Source organism: Ambystoma mexicanum, chromosome 5p (assembly GCF_040938575.1).
Source record: "Ambystoma mexicanum isolate Mex_15411 chromosome 5p, UKY_AmexF1_1, whole genome shotgun sequence".
Taxonomy (NCBI): Eukaryota; Metazoa; Chordata; class Amphibia; order Caudata; family Ambystomatidae; genus Ambystoma; species Ambystoma mexicanum.
Window position 1 is genome coordinate 1,360,606,144 of NC_090930.1, and position 17,145 is coordinate 1,360,623,288.

At 41.5% G+C, this 17,145-nt stretch overlaps 1 protein-coding gene across 1 annotated transcript in view; it reads right to left on the reverse strand.

Annotated features, from left to right (window-relative positions):
* DNAH5 (dynein axonemal heavy chain 5) overlaps positions 1–17,145 on the reverse strand; it is a 4,235,244-nt gene that overhangs the window by 712,182 nt on the left and 3,505,917 nt on the right. Inside the window, exon 62 of the mRNA XM_069613779.1 lies at positions 16,669–16,804. Coding sequence (XP_069469880.1) covers positions 16,669–16,804 — 136 coding nt within the window. The remainder of the gene's footprint in view (positions 1–16,668; positions 16,805–17,145) is intronic.

Consider the following 17,145-nt stretch of genomic DNA (forward strand, 5'->3'; position numbering starts at 1 on the left):
GGATCTAGTACATGGAAGGCAGGGGGGTGAGTTTATAAATACCTCACCCTCCCAGGAGAATATATGGGTGCAGTTCACCCTGGAGACCCTGGATGCCTAGGCAGTTAGTCAGCAGCAGGCTGGCCTGTGGTGGCAAGGCGGCACGGGCCAGAGGGGGTCATCTCTGTACCCGGTGCCCAAAAGGATGATTTATTATGATCAACCATATTGATTATTTACCTATAACCATGTTTTGTATCAATAAAATCCAACGTCCTTTTATTGCCAACGATTGAACAAAGTGGTGTGGTAAGTATTTTTGGGGGAGGAGGCAAGGCCGGGAGGCTTGATGCCAACCCGCAAAATAACATATGTATGTCTGCTGCATATGGGTTCAACGGTTATGTGGATTGAAGGTGGGCGGCCAGCGTGAGGGAGGATGCTGGACGGAGACATGTGGTGTGACAAGACAAGGCACAGGAAGACTATTCAATGGAGACACACTAGATTCATTTAAAAAATCAAAACAACCATTGTTAAAATATATGTTGGGTTTTATTTTAGATCTTAATTTCAATTGAACATAAATAATAAACCTTACACATTGTAAAGTTCCGGTTGTAGCACATCTAGGGAAGATCCGCGGTATTGTCCACTGTCGCTGGGGAAATGTTGTCTAATGGCAAGTACCGCACAGGCAGGTATTACTCTCCGAACGCGGTGTCCGAGCCTCCCGTGAAGCCACCAAGTGAAGCAACGTAGGCCACCAGCCTGTACCACCTGTGAAAATGAAAGATGCAAACTGTATTAAAATGACAAAACTTTCTTATCACTGTCGATTCAGGTAAAAAAATGTCATTCTGCTTTGAAAAAAATTCTATCTAGAAAATGCACAATATGGAACCAATTTACATGCGTTCGAATGATATGTAGATGTAATTTTATATGTGGGAGACGACCATGAAATAGTAGTGGCATCACTGACATCACAACCAGAGTATACTTACTCGTTACTCGGATTACGCGGACGAACAGTGCCGCGAAGTTCGTGCATAAGCACCATCATCATCCTCAACACGGTCCGTGAGAGGCAGGCTTCCCTGAACTCTGGCAGCTCGGTGATGCATTGCGGACTTGGCTCGCCTTCCGAAATGTAGGCCAAGCACCCGGAATTTTCACGGCAGCAGCAGTTCTCCTCCTCAGTTGGCATTAGCTTGCACCGATTGCACGTGCACCAGGTGGAGACGCCGTCCATGCGACATGGTCCAGGCTCTTCATCCGTTGACTGGTCCTCCCAACTGCCGTCCGAATCCCCATCGTTTTCGCGTGCTTGCCTTTCCAGTAGTTCTTCCTCGGTGTACTCGGGCTCGTACATATACGGCATTATTGTAGCCATTGTGTGGTAAAGAAAGTAAAATAATTTACAGATATGGTACAGGTGTTCACAAGGCCTAGAAGCGGGGAAGGTAGCTGACCAGAGCACAGAAACGAGTCACAGAATACTCAAAGTAACACAGAGAGAGTAATGGAATCGAAAATCTGCTGCTGTGTGTTGTGAAACGGTGTGTTTATACTTATTGAGGAAAGAGGCGTCCTGCCATTTCCATGGCGACACTTCATTAGCTGAAGCGCAGCGATTGTTGACACGAAACGTGCTTTGGCGTTGGGAAATGGGCGGTACGCGTCTGCTGATGTCAGGCTCAGGGGCGGGGGATTTGATTTAGTGCCGCAAAAGCAGGTGAGCCAGGGCGACGGGGGGAAATGATAGGATTATCAGAAAATGGCGGCTGATTTCGAGTGCGATAATGGACGAAAAGTCGGGTAAGGTCCATAGGAAAGTTTTCTACGATCTACCGAGTTATGCTTAAAAACACATGGCCGAACCGTAGGGACAATAAAAAAAAAGTCCCGGAACTATCCTTTAAATCTTCCAACAAAGTACATGAACTCACGTAGCCCAAATGGCAAGCACTGTAGTGCAAAAGTACCATGCAGAATTGGCGCAACATCGCCATCAGCCTCAGCACTCCACACCACCTCCACTGATCTCACATCGAAATGGTGTGCCACATGCCTACTCTCGGCATAGTGCTGTAAGCCATGGACAAAAATATCTCCAAGCACCAAAAGCCTGACCCTCTCCACCTGTGCCATCTTCAGTATATGCACCGTCTTTCGACACAAAAGAGCAATGTGAACATCTGATTGGCTAATTCCTACAGTCCCCTTTCCCTGCTGGATTTGCTGTAGAAAACTGTATGTGACACGCCCTACCCGCGGACAAGCGTTGTCTACGTGCGGCACGTAACTCTTACCCAGTCCTTCTACCCCTTTACACATCAGTCGCAAATCCAGTCCCTCATTGGACACAACTAAGCAGTCACACAACCATCCACTAATCACATTGAACATCGCTAAATCTAACTCCGTCAGGAACATTGCGCACTTCAAATTTACTATAGATGACTCTGAATGGAAGTCGCATATCGTTGCAAAGCACCTACCTCACAAACGACTGTGCAAGTGTCGCAGATTTCTACGTACACCTCCAAGCATACGCACATGCATGAGTATAGAGTGCAGGTATGCATATTTTAATCAGAGAAGATGTACAACCCTTATGATTTCATTAAAACAAATTAACGCCGCTAAATCTGCATAGGCAATACATACCAACGCTTCCCCTTTTAAGTGCAAGATGTCCAATTTTTCATTGCCAAACCGCACTACGTCTTATTGTCTCCCGCATAACCTATACATACGTTACAGGCATGCCTATTTAGCGCGAAACTCGAGTTTACATTACAAAATGTCTGAGTTGTGTACTGTGTACGGCCTACAGTAATGCTACTTGCAATGCGATTGTATTGGAAAAATAAGCGCTCCAGATTGCTGTGGTGACATCTCCCTCTGAGGGTCTCCCGATTTTTCGGCATCGTACTTATAATTTTAAAGTAGAACATTTTTTCCCATCTACTATAATGTCCTATCGCTTACACACCTCTCTCTTGTAGATAAAATAGCTTTAAAAAAACAAGGCATTTTCCTAACCTTAAAATGATTCTCATTTCTGAAGGACTTGCAAGTAACATACTGCAAAAAAACATACAAAGACAGCACATAGTGAAGTGAAATGCACACATGAACTGTGTTGCAATACGAAAGGAGAATAGTCTGACAAATGATGCACAATTAACGTGTACAGTATCATTACGGCTTTAAACACACAAAGTGAATAATTTTTTTTTTCTCAATCGCAGTGAAGACTACTCTCCTGAGAAGCAACAGCATCTACACTGCAAAAACATAGCTGGTCTTTTAGAAAAGTACAGTACTATCTTTATATTCTAACTATTCCTCAATGAGGGTGCGTGGGTTATTTGTTTACTTTGGGCACCAAAGCAAACATTGATTTCTGCACCATTCTACTCACAAAGCCCCATTTGTTAAACAAAGAATAACAGGCAGAATGGTTCACAAATCCCTGTGTGTTTGGATCTCAAATAACATACAGAATCATTAGAATGTTAGTACTAGGAAAGAAATAGCTGTTTCAATTTGATGCCATTTCGTTTACAATTAATGCTTCTCGTCACCACTAGGCCACTTTGTACTGTCATCTGAAGCACATTGTAGTGCTATATAAATAGAAAAATAGCCTTCCCAAATCATTATGAGTCCAATGCACATTCACACACCACGACAGCTTCCACATCAAACTCATGCACGCATGCGCACAACACAGATACATTGTATAACAGACCAAACAAAGCATGTCTTCTTTTTTTCAACAGACACCAAAGAATGCCTACCAAAAAGCAAGTCCGTAGAAAGGAACGCAGAATTAGAGAAAATGAAAAGAAAAGTGTCCAATCTAAGCATCCATCTGTAGTACAGTTTGTAGAGAATGTTGGAACAAACTAGCTAATACAGTCATTTAGCAAAACAAAGCATCAACTACCGAAACTTTACCTCCTCCATCAAAATGTGTCACAAAACACAAAAATCTTGGCAAACAATCGGCTACCAGTACTGCTAACAATGCTCCTATTAATCCTGATATAGTAACGAGAACCCACAGTAAAAAAAGTATTTTAGCAAAAATGTTTCGCCACAGAGTCCTTCAGAATCTAATAAGAAGAGGTCTGAAATCATCCTCAACCCTTAAAACCTACCGTAGAAAATTAATCCTACAAGCTCTCGTGGACAGCGCAATCCTTCTTAAAAGGAAGTTTTTTATATTAGTGTTAAGTAGGATGAAAGCACTAACAAAACTAAGTACCAAACTACAAAAGAAACTCAGCAATAAACAGAATGTGAACAAAATAATTTCTTAAATGTTTGTGGAGGTGAATGGAGTCACATGACAACGACAGAACGTTATTTTAATGAAGAAGCATACAAACAAAATCAAACAAACACAATTGCCATCCATAGCAGTAGACAAGGGTATGAAAAAATCAATAGTACCATCATGGAACAAGAAACACTGCTTACAAAAGTATCCCTTGAAAACTCAGAATTACCTCTCGATTCAACAGAACCACACCGTCCAGTATACAAATGGTCGTGCACATCAATGTGTGCCATTCCAAACAAATCTTTCAAATCTTTACGTCAGTTCCTCAATCAGTATGTAAAAGGTAAAGACAAAAGTAAAATGAAAGTGCTGCAAAATATGGATATCTGTCCAGTGCGCAAATACACAGGACTACAAGGACATTCATTAGCCTGCATTTCTGGGCCTATTTGCAAAAGCACCTTCCATGATATCAAAAGGATATCAGTAAATCATTCAAATGTAAGAAATGTAGTGTATAAAATATACTATGCAAAAAGGCCAGCTTCAGAATTAGGCAATTTAAATAACACTCTTCTGCATGGTACACCCAAATACTTACAAGAAGAAATTGACCGTATTCAGAGAAAATATTTTGGAAGTGAAAGCCACTTACAAAATGCAATAGTTTTAGAACATAGTAGCAACAATTCTGCACATAGCAACCTTATATTAATTATACACATACAGAAAAGAAATACTAAAATTTAAAAGGTCATCGGCTGAACTACCAAACCATGTGTGTGTGTGTGTGTGTGTTGCCGCAGAAAGTTTTACAAAAGGAACACAAAAAATATAGACATAGCATACAAAATAGAAAACAATGAAGATTCTAAATGGTTTGAATTAGCTCTCTACCTTTTAGCAGAAAACAAATATAAACTAACTGAACGCCTAATATGTTGCAGTTACTGCACTACAAAATTAGACAACAACCACACTCCTTTACATGCTATTACAAATAATTTCGAAATGCGCCCACTACCAAAAATCCTGCAACAACTCAATTTGTATGAGAGCATCATAATTCAAACAGTTCACCCATTTAAAGCAATTATACGCCTTCATCCAAAAACAGCAAAATTACCTCCCTCTGAATTGGTGAAAGGCATTTGTGGCAAAGTAGTTTATTTGCCATTAGATCTAACCGAAAATGTACACACTCTAGGAGTGCAACGTTCAATAGAGCATTCTTTAATAGTCTTGGTAAATGGTGTAACAACAAAAGACAAAAAATGTTGGCAACAACTGGTGGATTTACATAAAGTTAGACAAGCATTGCAATATCTAAAAGACAATAACGAGTACTACAAGGAAATAAATATTGAAGAAAGCTTAAGGGAAACAACTGAAATAATTCAAGAGCCATCAGAAACTGGACAATTCGAACTTCTGGATTCTGCTACAGTATCCACTCTTTTGGACCAGTACACAATCTATCCATTGCATTCCAATGAAAGCATAGATGATGCACTAGAAACTTACCAAATGCGACAAACCAAAGATTCACCAATGAGTATATGGGGAAAAAAGTATAGAAGCACGTGCTTTTCCACTGCTATTTCCTACTGGCAAAGGTGGAAGATACGATGATAGACCCACTCAGATTGGGGCATTAGAATACCGCTCATTACGAATGTATTCGCAAGATCCCAGATTTAGACAAAATGTGGAATACATATTCCACCTACTCCATGAAAGTGAATTGCCAACGCTATGTTACGGAGTTGCACACATTTTGAAATCTGGAACCCACTTTCAAAATATGTCAGCTATGCAGTTAATACAAAAGTACAGGAAAAATATGAGGTTTTACAATCAGGTATAACAAATTTGTTTGCAAACATGCGTGGTACAAAGGAATACTGATTCTGACGGCAGAGAGACGTGCGTTGTATGATCAGAAACCTTGGACCACCGACTTGGTTTGTTACACTAAGTTGTGCAGAATATGCATGGGAAGATTTACATGAGTTCCTACGCATAGCAAACAGCAACAAAAACAACATAGATATATTATCACCTGGAGATCTTTGCTCTCTAGATCCAGTTAATGTGTCAAGATATTTCCATCATCATTTCATTGCCATGCTACACTTTATTTGCAATAAAACTATTCCTCCACTTGGAGAAGTACAACACTTCTTTTGGAGAAAAGAATATCAAGCGAGAGGAGCACCACATATCCACATGCTGTTATGGATCAAAGGTGCACCTAAATTTGGTCACGAAAGTGTTAGCACTGTTTTGCAGTTTATCCAAAAATATGTCACTTGTGAAATCCCTTCACAACAGACACATAGTGAGCTGCATGGGCAGATTTTACAATTTCAAAGACACAAAGGTGGCAAATATTGTCACTGCAAATACAAAAACAAAGGTAAATACTACACCAAATGCCGCTTTGGTTTCCCTAGACCAGTTACAGAAACAGGTGAAGTAAACAATTTATTGTCTTCAGTTAGACATAGTGTTAAAGGTATATCACCTAAGAACACGTATTACATAAAAAGAACAGAAGAATCAAAATATATCAATGATTACAATGCAATCATTGCCCTCTTATGGAATGCAAACATAGATGTGCAGTACATTGCAGACAATCCTACTGCTGTTGCATGATATGTTACAGCCTACTTTACAAATGCAGAAAAAACAGAGCTTCAAGACCTCTGGGATGACCTAGCATCAGACAAAACACTATCACAGAAATTGTACAGCCTAGGCATAAAAATGCTCTCTCATAGAGAATGTGGCAAGCAGCAGATTGTTTAACCGGTACTGCTTTGTATGGAAAATCAGACAAGATAGTATGGCTAAGTCTTGGTCCTGCTAAATCTAGAAAAAGAGTGCTGAAATCATAAGAGGACATAGAAACAATTGCCAGAAATGATCCCAACAGCCAAGACATTCTAAAAAACAATTTACTGGACACATACTATCCAAACAGGAGTACCACTTTGGAAAGCATGAGTCTATACCACATAGCTCAAAACATTGCATACAAAAATAATATAAAACCCGATGAAAGTAAACGTAGATATAGAGTGACCGATTGTGAAGGGAGCTTAGTGAAACTTACCAAACAAAGCTTAATTAATCATGTAAAATTGTCATTAAAAACTCCTCAACAGAAAGAACTATATTACATGTCTCTGTTACAACTTTTTAAACCATGGAGGAAAGAGGAAGACATACTAGATAACTATGACTGCTATGAAGATGCTTTCAAAACAAATGAAAGTGCTATCACCGATTTTAACTTTACGCAGTACAAAACAATGTTACACAATGAGCAGCAACAGGAAGAAGAACTTCAGGCCCAACTAGATAAGGACTCTTCCGACATTAGTCAATCTTCTGTAACAGGAAGTCAAGAACAACTAGGACAACCACTAATAGCAAATGAGGCAGAAGTAGCTATGGCAGAAGTAGAAAACACCATGTATCATTATCAAGAAGATACAGAAGACTTAACTGTACAACAAGCAAAATTTAACAAAGATCAGTGCACCATCTTTGAAGACGTAACAAAACAAATTGTACATGGTGTACAACACGAAAATAAAGAATGTACCTGCCAAAATTACAAACCTATACTGCTGTACGTGAGTGGTGAAGCTGGATCAGGAAAAACATTCTTAATCAAAATCATCAGCAAGTTTCTTCAACAATTGACAAACAACAAACTGTCAGGTGTTGTAACAGCCCCCACAGGTTTAGCTGCCTACAACATAGGTGGTGTCACTTTACACCGATTACTACTGCTGCCAGTAGAGCATCAAAATAAATTAGACTATTACAAACTTTCTGCAGAAGCTGCAATGGAAGTACGCAGAGTATTGCAACAAATGAAAATGCTACTAATAGATAAAGTGAGCATGGTCTCCAACCTAATGTTGGCTTTGATTCACCTCAGATTGCAGGAAGTACTTAAAAATAACAACAAAGAACTCTTTGCAGGGAAACACATTATCGTTTTCGGAGATCTTCTACAATTGACACCAGTAAAAGGTGAACCTATTTTTGAAACCTTAGGCCACAAACTCTGCCGTAAAACTGTTGGCAGCATAGGAAATGTCAACCTTTGGCAACATTTCCAATACAGAGAATTAACAGAGAACATGCAGCAATCTGCAGATCTCACTTATGCCAACATCTTAAAAAGTATTAGAGTTGGTGTACTATCGCAAGAAGCACAAGTAGTATTGAAAAACCGGCACATTCATGCATTTTATGGTGAAAATGCATGTGCAACTGATTTTATGGAACAATTAGCGCTCAAAAATGTCAATTGTAAGGCCTTAATACCAACTCTTGGAAGCTGTTTCAAATTCAATGAAACAATGTTAAATAAAGAAATGCAACCAATAATGGAAATTAGGGCTACAGACAAACTATACGTACATGGTATGACAGTACCCATGTGTGACCAAGCCACAACAAGACTAAATAGTTTAGAGAATTCAATCTCCAACACAGCTGGGTTGGAAAAAATATTAAAAATATCCTTAAATTGTAGACTAATGCTTAAACGTAACCTTGATGTCGAGCAAGGGCTAGTTAATAGAGCACTGAGTACAGTTGTTAGCTTTCAATCATACCCACGTGATAGTAATATTCAGTTTGTCAATATTCGCTTTGATAAACTTTCAGAAGTGAAAAGGATAGGGCGCTCAATTGCTCAATTCCTTCTCTTCAAAGATATGTATGTACGTAGAGAGCAATTTTCTATAACTGTTGCATATGCAGTTACCATTCATAAATCCCAAGGTCTTACCTTAGACAAAGCATTGATAGATGTAGGAAACACAGTCTTTAAAGAAGGCATGAGCTACGTAGCATTATCAAGCTTACGTACACTTGACGGTGTATTGCTAATGAACTTTGATGCAAGTAAAGTCAAAGCTGATATTCCTTGCATTCTAGAATACAATAGACTACGTTCACTGTACACCCCCCATCTGAAACAATATCCTGTTCCAGATAAAGTAAAACGTGGTAAAAGAAAACTAAATCAAACAGAAATGCAACAGAATCCAACAGCAAATCCCTCAAAGAAAACAAAAGAAGCTAAAGCTTCATCAATTACCACAAACAAAAAAGAACCTATTAGGGAATGTAAACCAGGTACGTCTTCAAAGAAGGAACAGAAACCCCGAAAAATACACTCAGATACAGAACTAGCTGGAAAATTCAAATTTTCAAATGAAACTGGGGTAAGTTGCTATGCAAATGTAGCAATGAATATTCTATTTTAATTGCCACCAATTGTTAACAATATCTACTTACACAGTACAGACCAATTGTGTTTGCCAATGTTAGTGCTTCATAGAAACGCAACAAACAATCCTGACAACACGTACAATGTTCATGGAATAAGGCAAGAATTGGGCTACTATGCTAGAATGGTGAGATTCACTATAAACTCCAAGAAGATCCACACGAATTTCTAATGTACTTACTACTAGTATTGGAAAACAAAAGCATACCTGTAAATGAAATCTTCCAGATTTCGTACATGTGGAAGCATACATGCACTCTCTGTAGCAATGTGATACAGGAACAAATCCCAAATGAGCGATTTGTGTATCTTTACATACCTAATTGTGAATCCATTCCATTTCAGCAACTTGTACATAATGCAAACCATGGCAGATTATGTACTATTTGCAATTCAGACAATCGCTCCACCTTACTGATACAATCACATAGTGCCTGCATAATACTTATGCTTCTACGTTATAATGCAGATGGTACTAAAAACAACTGCAAACTGACTGGATTCACACACGGTCAAGTGTCACTTGGAAAGAAAACCTTTACAATAATAGGTATAATCTACCATGCAGGAGCTACAACCAATGCAGGTCACTACACTGCATACATTAAAAAGAAATGTGGATGGTTCGAATGTAATGATAGCACCATTACTCTGAAATAGAGATTGCCAGCTAATCTTACAAATGCGTATTTAATCTTCTTAAAGCCAAAATTTAATAAATAATGTGTACTTCAACATTACCAAAAAATTATGTGAAAGACTACAAACAGTTAGAATACACCAACAGGTATCTAACTGCCCAAGGGGATACAACAACGACACAAATAAATGAATATCACAGATGTGTAAGAACAAGTGCAGTTAGAATACGCCTACAGGTATCTAACTGTTGTTACAAAATCGGCAGCAAGGCAACAAACATAACATTAATCAGAAAGAAGAAGGAAGCACTTAAAGCAAGCAAGGAAGTAGTAAGTACCATAGCACATAAAGGTTTTCTTTAATCCGACAAGGATTTTGTTTCCCCAGACCCAAGGATTAGAAAAGCAAACACAGAAACTGAGCAGAATGCACAGTACACTGGTTTGTAAACTAAATATGAGGGTAAAAAAAAAAAGGTAAACTGTCTATTATTCAATGTAGTACATTTTCATAAAATGCAAAGACTAACCTACCTTTTTCTTTTATCACAGAAATTAAGAAAGGATACTTCCACCAAGTACTAAAGGCATTTTAAACATATATGGATTCTGAACAAAGTAAGTCGTAAGTATATTTGGCAGTCATTTTGTACACATGCGAACCTACACGTCAAATCTATGGTAGTAATATGCTGCAGTGGCTGTAGGCTGGCCCTTGCATCTTGGTTGTGTAACCTACCACCTACGCCTTACGACAAAGGTACAAAGAGTATAGTTCCTACCCACAACTATCGCTGCATATCAAAACCATGGTCCTTGTAAATTAACTACTTATAAGTTAACTTTTGGGACCGTCATCTGCAGCCATGCAGCCAAGACGCTAGGACGTGCACACAACTATTGCATTACACCACACCCATATTCACTTATAACCCCATTGCTTATGACTTCAGTTTTGGGTGCATGGCCTTTGGGCATGCAAGCAAGACTCTGGGTCCGGGTGCAGAAACACCACAGCCTATCGGAACCATTGTGCCTTGTAATTTCACTACGTGCAAAGTTGGTTTTCGGAGCATGGCCTTCGACCATGCTCCCAAAACGCTACGCCCTCCCCACAACCATCTTAATGATATTTCATAGTACAAGTGTACCTACAGCTGTGATATGCTGCAGTAGTTTGTAGCCACAGGCTACAGACGTGAGTGTGAGGCCATAGATTTATCAATGTATGGGTATACAGTATATGAAATCCATAGTTGCTTACAAATGCAGTGCTTACTACTTTGTTCAAATACTCTACATCCTGGCCACTACTACCACACCATATGACATCCATTGGGGCATATAACAACACTACGTACATGCACCCTTAACTGCAGCCCCTCCCCACAGCCACCTGAGTGATGCACTACCACACCATATCACACCCATTGTGCCTTTTAAGTACACTACATATAACTGTGATGGTGGGTGCATGGCCTGCGGCCATGCACGCATGACTGCAGACCCTCCCCACAGCCACCTGAGTGATGTTCAATACTAGGGGTGTCTCTGTAGCTGTGAAATGCTGCAGTGGTTGTGGGCAGGGCCTAAAATCTTAGGTGTATGTCCATACATTTCAATATATGGATGTGAAGTGGCTTATAACTCCAGTGCTTAGAAGTTTCTTCTTGGGTGCATGGCCTTTGGCCATGCAGCCTAGACTGTACACACTCCCCACAACCATCTGATCAATAATGAATACTACAGGTGTACCCATTACTGTGACATGCTGCGGTGGCTGTGGTCAGGTCCTACAGTCTTGGAACTATGGCGTCCGGCCTACGGCCTACGGCCATGCACCCAAGACTGTAGGCCCTGGCCACAATCACCACAGCATATTACACCCATGGTTGCGTAAAAATCAGTAGTACACCCATAGAAGGAAACATTGTAAATGTAGCATGTACTGAATTTGTACCCAAAACTCTGGGAGCTGGCCACACCTGCCAGATACATAATCGACTGTGTGGGTGTGAAGTGTAAATGTGATCAGCTGCAGTGGTTGTGGGCAGTGTGTACATGCTTGGGTGTATGGCATACAGCCTACAACAATGCACCCAAAAGTATACATCTTGGCCACAACCACCGCACTAGCTAAAACCCATGTTGGGGTGTAAGTGAAGAGGTTATAACTTTGTTGTTGGGTGCATGGCCTTTTGCCATGCACCCAAGAATGCAGGGTCTCCCCACAACCACCTCAGTGATGTGTGGTAATTGGGGTTTTTCTATAGGTGTGGTATCCTTCAGTGCTTTTGGCCAGAGGCTGCACTCCTAGCTGTATGTCCATAGATATTACATGGGATGGGTGTGCAGTGGCTTGGACGCTCAGTGCTTATAACTTTGTTCTAGGGTGCATGGCCTTTGGCCATGCACCCAAGACTGTACACACTCCCCACAACCAGGCAATCGATACGCAATACTATAGGTGTATCCATGTGTGTGACATGCTGTGGTGGTTGTGGCCAGGGCCTACAGTCTTGGAAGTAAGGCCTTCGGCCGACGGCCATGCATCCAAGACTCTAGGCCCTGGCCACAACCACCGTAGCATGTCACACCCATGGCGGCGTAGTAATGAATACAATACCCATAGGAAAAAGTAATGCAATTACGGCATGTTGTCAATTTCAATGGTCGCTAACACCACGCTTGTCCTTACAACAGATACAAGTTGCCTGTGCACTGCATGGACTGAAATACTACAGTTATTGAACCCCTAATTTTCTGTGCATACAAAGTGGCCATAGAAAATACATCATGAAGTCCGACTGCCAGAACAAATGCATTGATCACCCATGTCTTACTGTCTGAACCTTTCCCAACGCTCTATGACACAGCAAAAGAGTTTTATAAATATGACATGTTTCCGCTGGTTGTCGCCCCGCTATCAGCGGATCCAAGATGTCGGGCGCATCCAAACAATCTGACGCAGAGCACGTCTCGCTGCAGCCAATCGGCAGAGACGTTGTGTGTCCGCGGTCATGACGCCAGCCCCTTAGCCAATCGGTATCTTGTCCTTGGATCGAACATGGAAGTGTGAACGCGAAGCGGACATAGATATCACTAATTTTTTCAGACCTACTTTTTGGTCATTTTAATGAAAAGTACTGCAGGGAAGGTCACCAAATTTACAAAAGCACGTTTTCTGGACCAAGCCCCTGTACCTGCCACAAATTTGGTGAAAATCCGTCCTGCGGTTTGGCCTGTAGCCGTGCGCAAAGTTTTTCCCCCATTCAGTCTATGGGAAAAAAAGACGTTTTGGGACCCCCCCTATAACTTTTCCCCCCCCTGGACCAAACCTCATCAAACTTCATGAAAGTGGCCCATATACTTTTTTTGCAAAGTTTGGTGAGGATTCGTCCAGGGGGAGCGGAGTTATAGGCCGCCCAAAAAGTGCTCTTGCAATGGAAACAGCATCTTAACCATAACTACACAGCCACTACCGTGGCTGTGTAATATATCAAACTGCTTTGTTGTTCATTTCACTAGGTCCTGATGTGATGTTTTCAATAGGGATTAGAAGATTATTTGCAAATTTATAATGGAATTCATTTGTATTTGTCTAACGAACATGTTTTTGTGTATACATATGGAATGATGGTATGTGTTATTTATTTTGTTATTTTATCTGTTTTAATGTACTGTGATTGCACTTTATAGGCTTTGACGAATAAAGTTTTCATCTTATAACAAAGTCAAGGAGGTCTTGCACAGTAATCAGCTCCATGAAAGGTCCAATATGTCTCATGAGGCCACTACCCGCTGTGCAAGCCCCTTTCAGGACTGTTCGCAGCATCACACAAAAGATGTGTTGCCAAAACGAATATCCCTATGTGCAAAAAGACCCCTGCCCAGCCATCACAATGAAAGAAAACATAATCGTATTTGCACCTGCTCTGAACACCCTCACTAAGCGCTCCTTACTCACAATGAATGTTCAAAATAACTAACAAAAAACACCATTGTGTCTCTTCTGAAAAAAACCTCAGTGATCCCAAAAGTCCTGGACATTTGTTGCCCAATCTCTCAGCCCACTAATTTCCTTGTAAAGAAATGGAGAAAACGGCAACCAGACGACTCATGGAATACTGTGGAAAATACAGTCTTTAACATGACATCCAATTGGGGTTCATACAAGCAGACAGTACGGAATCAGCCGTGCTGCACGTAATAGAGGTTTCCCTGTTTGTGTCAGAGGAAAAATTGCCCTGCAGCTCTGTTACTGTTCGACTTGTCCTCAGCCTTCGACACAGTCATCCACTGTACCCTGCAGGAAAGACTTAAGAGCCTCTAGGGATCCAGGGTGCAGCACTAAACCGGATCACAGCTTTCCTGCAGTGTTGCATCCGTAAACATTCTTGCTGTGAGCTGTTCCCTACTTCCACTGATGTCCCCCAAGACTCAGTCCTTTCTGCTTTGTTACATGAAGCCTCTCGCAGATATAATGGTGGTCTTTTCTCCTGCTTGTCAGCTGCTTCCGGATGACACACGGACTGGCTTCAAACAACGTATGAATGACTGCTCATTCTATGCCACCACTTAATGTTTGGTCTCCATCCAAGATCAGATCATAAATATTCACATGTACCTGAATGTAACAAAAACGGAGATTGTGTTCAAAGACATGAGCATCCCTCACCTTTGTGTCACCACCCGCAATGGGCCCCACTCCTATGCGCCACTGAAGACAAAAACATGGGCATCTTTTTGACTACCAACTCACTAACAGCAGGTACATTCAAAAACGTTCTAAAGCATGTAATTTCCATCTGCACACTCTGGAAAATGCACCCTTTAGTTGCAGTTATCAGAGCTACGGTATTAGCAACTCTGGACTACTCTAATCGTTAAAACTCATGTATTTGCCAAGTTATTTTAGCCTGAATGGTTTTAGGTTCCATTGGGATTCCACAGACGGCGATAGTTCAAATTGCATGATGGCCCACATACCTTCAAATAATGGCATTCCCGGTCTGCCGATCTGTATGGCAGACCGGGAGCAGATGGGGAGCAGGTGCAACTGGATCTAGGTCACCTGGCCTAAGCCCCGCCCGCATGGTGCCTTCCTGCCTGCCGCTCTTTTTCACCACTTAGCAAGCCCCGCTCACCTGGTGCCTTCCTGCTTGCCACTCTTTTTCACCACTTAGCAAGCCCTGCACAACTGGTGCCTTCCTGCGTGCCGCTCTTTTTCCTACTTAAGGAGCCCCCCAGCCAGGGGAGTTGCTAGGTCTGGAAAAGACCCGGGGCTAAACTGATGTCGGAACTGTTGGGACTGGGGGATAGCTAGTCTTTTGGCTGTAGCTCCTGAGATTCTATCCGGGGCTACAACCAAAAGATGAGGGGCTATAGCCCACTTAGCCCCCCCCTAGCAACGCCCCTGCCTCCAGCATCTTTTCCTTTGCAGATGGGGAGCAGGTGCAAGTGGATCTAGGTCACCTGGCCTAAGCCCCGCCCACCTGCTGCCTTCCCGCCTCTGCTCTTTTTTCACCACTTAGCAAGCCCCGCCCACCTGGTGCCTTCCTGCTTGCCACTCTTTTTCCTACTTAAGAAGCCCTGCAGCCTCTTTTCCTTTGCAGATGGGGAGCAGGTATAAGTGGATCTAGGTCACCTGGCCTAAGCCCCGCCCACCTGGTGCCTTCCTGCCTGCCGCTCTTTTTCACCACTTAGCAAGCCCTGCACACCCTTTTCCTATCTCCTCCCCTTACTTTCTTCTATGCACTTACTCTATCAGAATTGTCCCCGGACCTAATATGATAGCAACCTCGTCTGTTTCGTCCACCCTCCCATTACTGTTTTTTCCTGCCCACCCCCCAGCACTATCTGAAATGTCGTCAGGCCTAGTATGATAGTTGCTTGTTTTGTTCCTCCCCTCCCTTTCTGCACCCCTCTCCCTCACCTTTTGTTTTCTCCGGCTCTACCAGAAATGTCGTCAGGCCTAGTACGGTAGACGCCTGTCTGTTTCCATTTCCTTCCCACTCTCCCCCTCCCTTCCTTATCTATGTCTTAGCTCTTGCACTATCTAAAATGTCGTCAGGCCGTGTACGATAGTTAATTTCACATCCTTACTGTTCATGGCCTGTAAGAATGTCATTGTATTTTCCCTTGTTCCCTCCCTTGCCTTGAAGCGCTTTGAAACACATTGTGTATAGGTGCTATATAAATAAAAGATCATATCATATGCCCAGGGCTGCTCGTGTGTTCGTTTTTTCAGACTTTTTCAAATGTTGTTTTATTTTTGTTTTACTATTCTTATTATTGTGTTTGTCTCGTGCTCTTAAGTCATTTATGGTCTGTGCACTCAATAAATATCAAACAAAAAAAGGGGTCCAGCTTTTTCCATTTCTCTCTCATTTTAAGCCATTGGTTTTCCATAGCCAGTTACATACCAACAAGTCTTTTTGTTTGTGCTGCAAATTCTTTGCTCTGTTGGGTCCACCTTTCTTTCTCACCAGCCAATCCACTTATCAAACTGGAAGCTGTCTGCATCTTGTGTCTGCATCGGTCAGCATCTTCCATCAGAGTCTAAAGATGATAAAACATACCAGTTACATAACCCCTAGATAGTCAAACATCAAGCTTATCCTGCCTCATTGATCCCACATTATATGATGCCAGATCAATAGCTGGGCAGGGGTAAATAACAGCTTTGATATAAGAATCGCTGGACAGGCGAGTTTGCTTTGATCTATCAGCCATCAGTTATATAGAGCTGCAGGTATGTGCAACTCATTTTCCATGAACTTCCTTTTTACTTCTGGACACCACCACCTTAAATGCTTATTAGATACTTATACTCATATAGGATAACATTCATGGGTAGTGTTGTGCCTATGTAGTAGCAGAGACCCTTTGATTGTTGAATA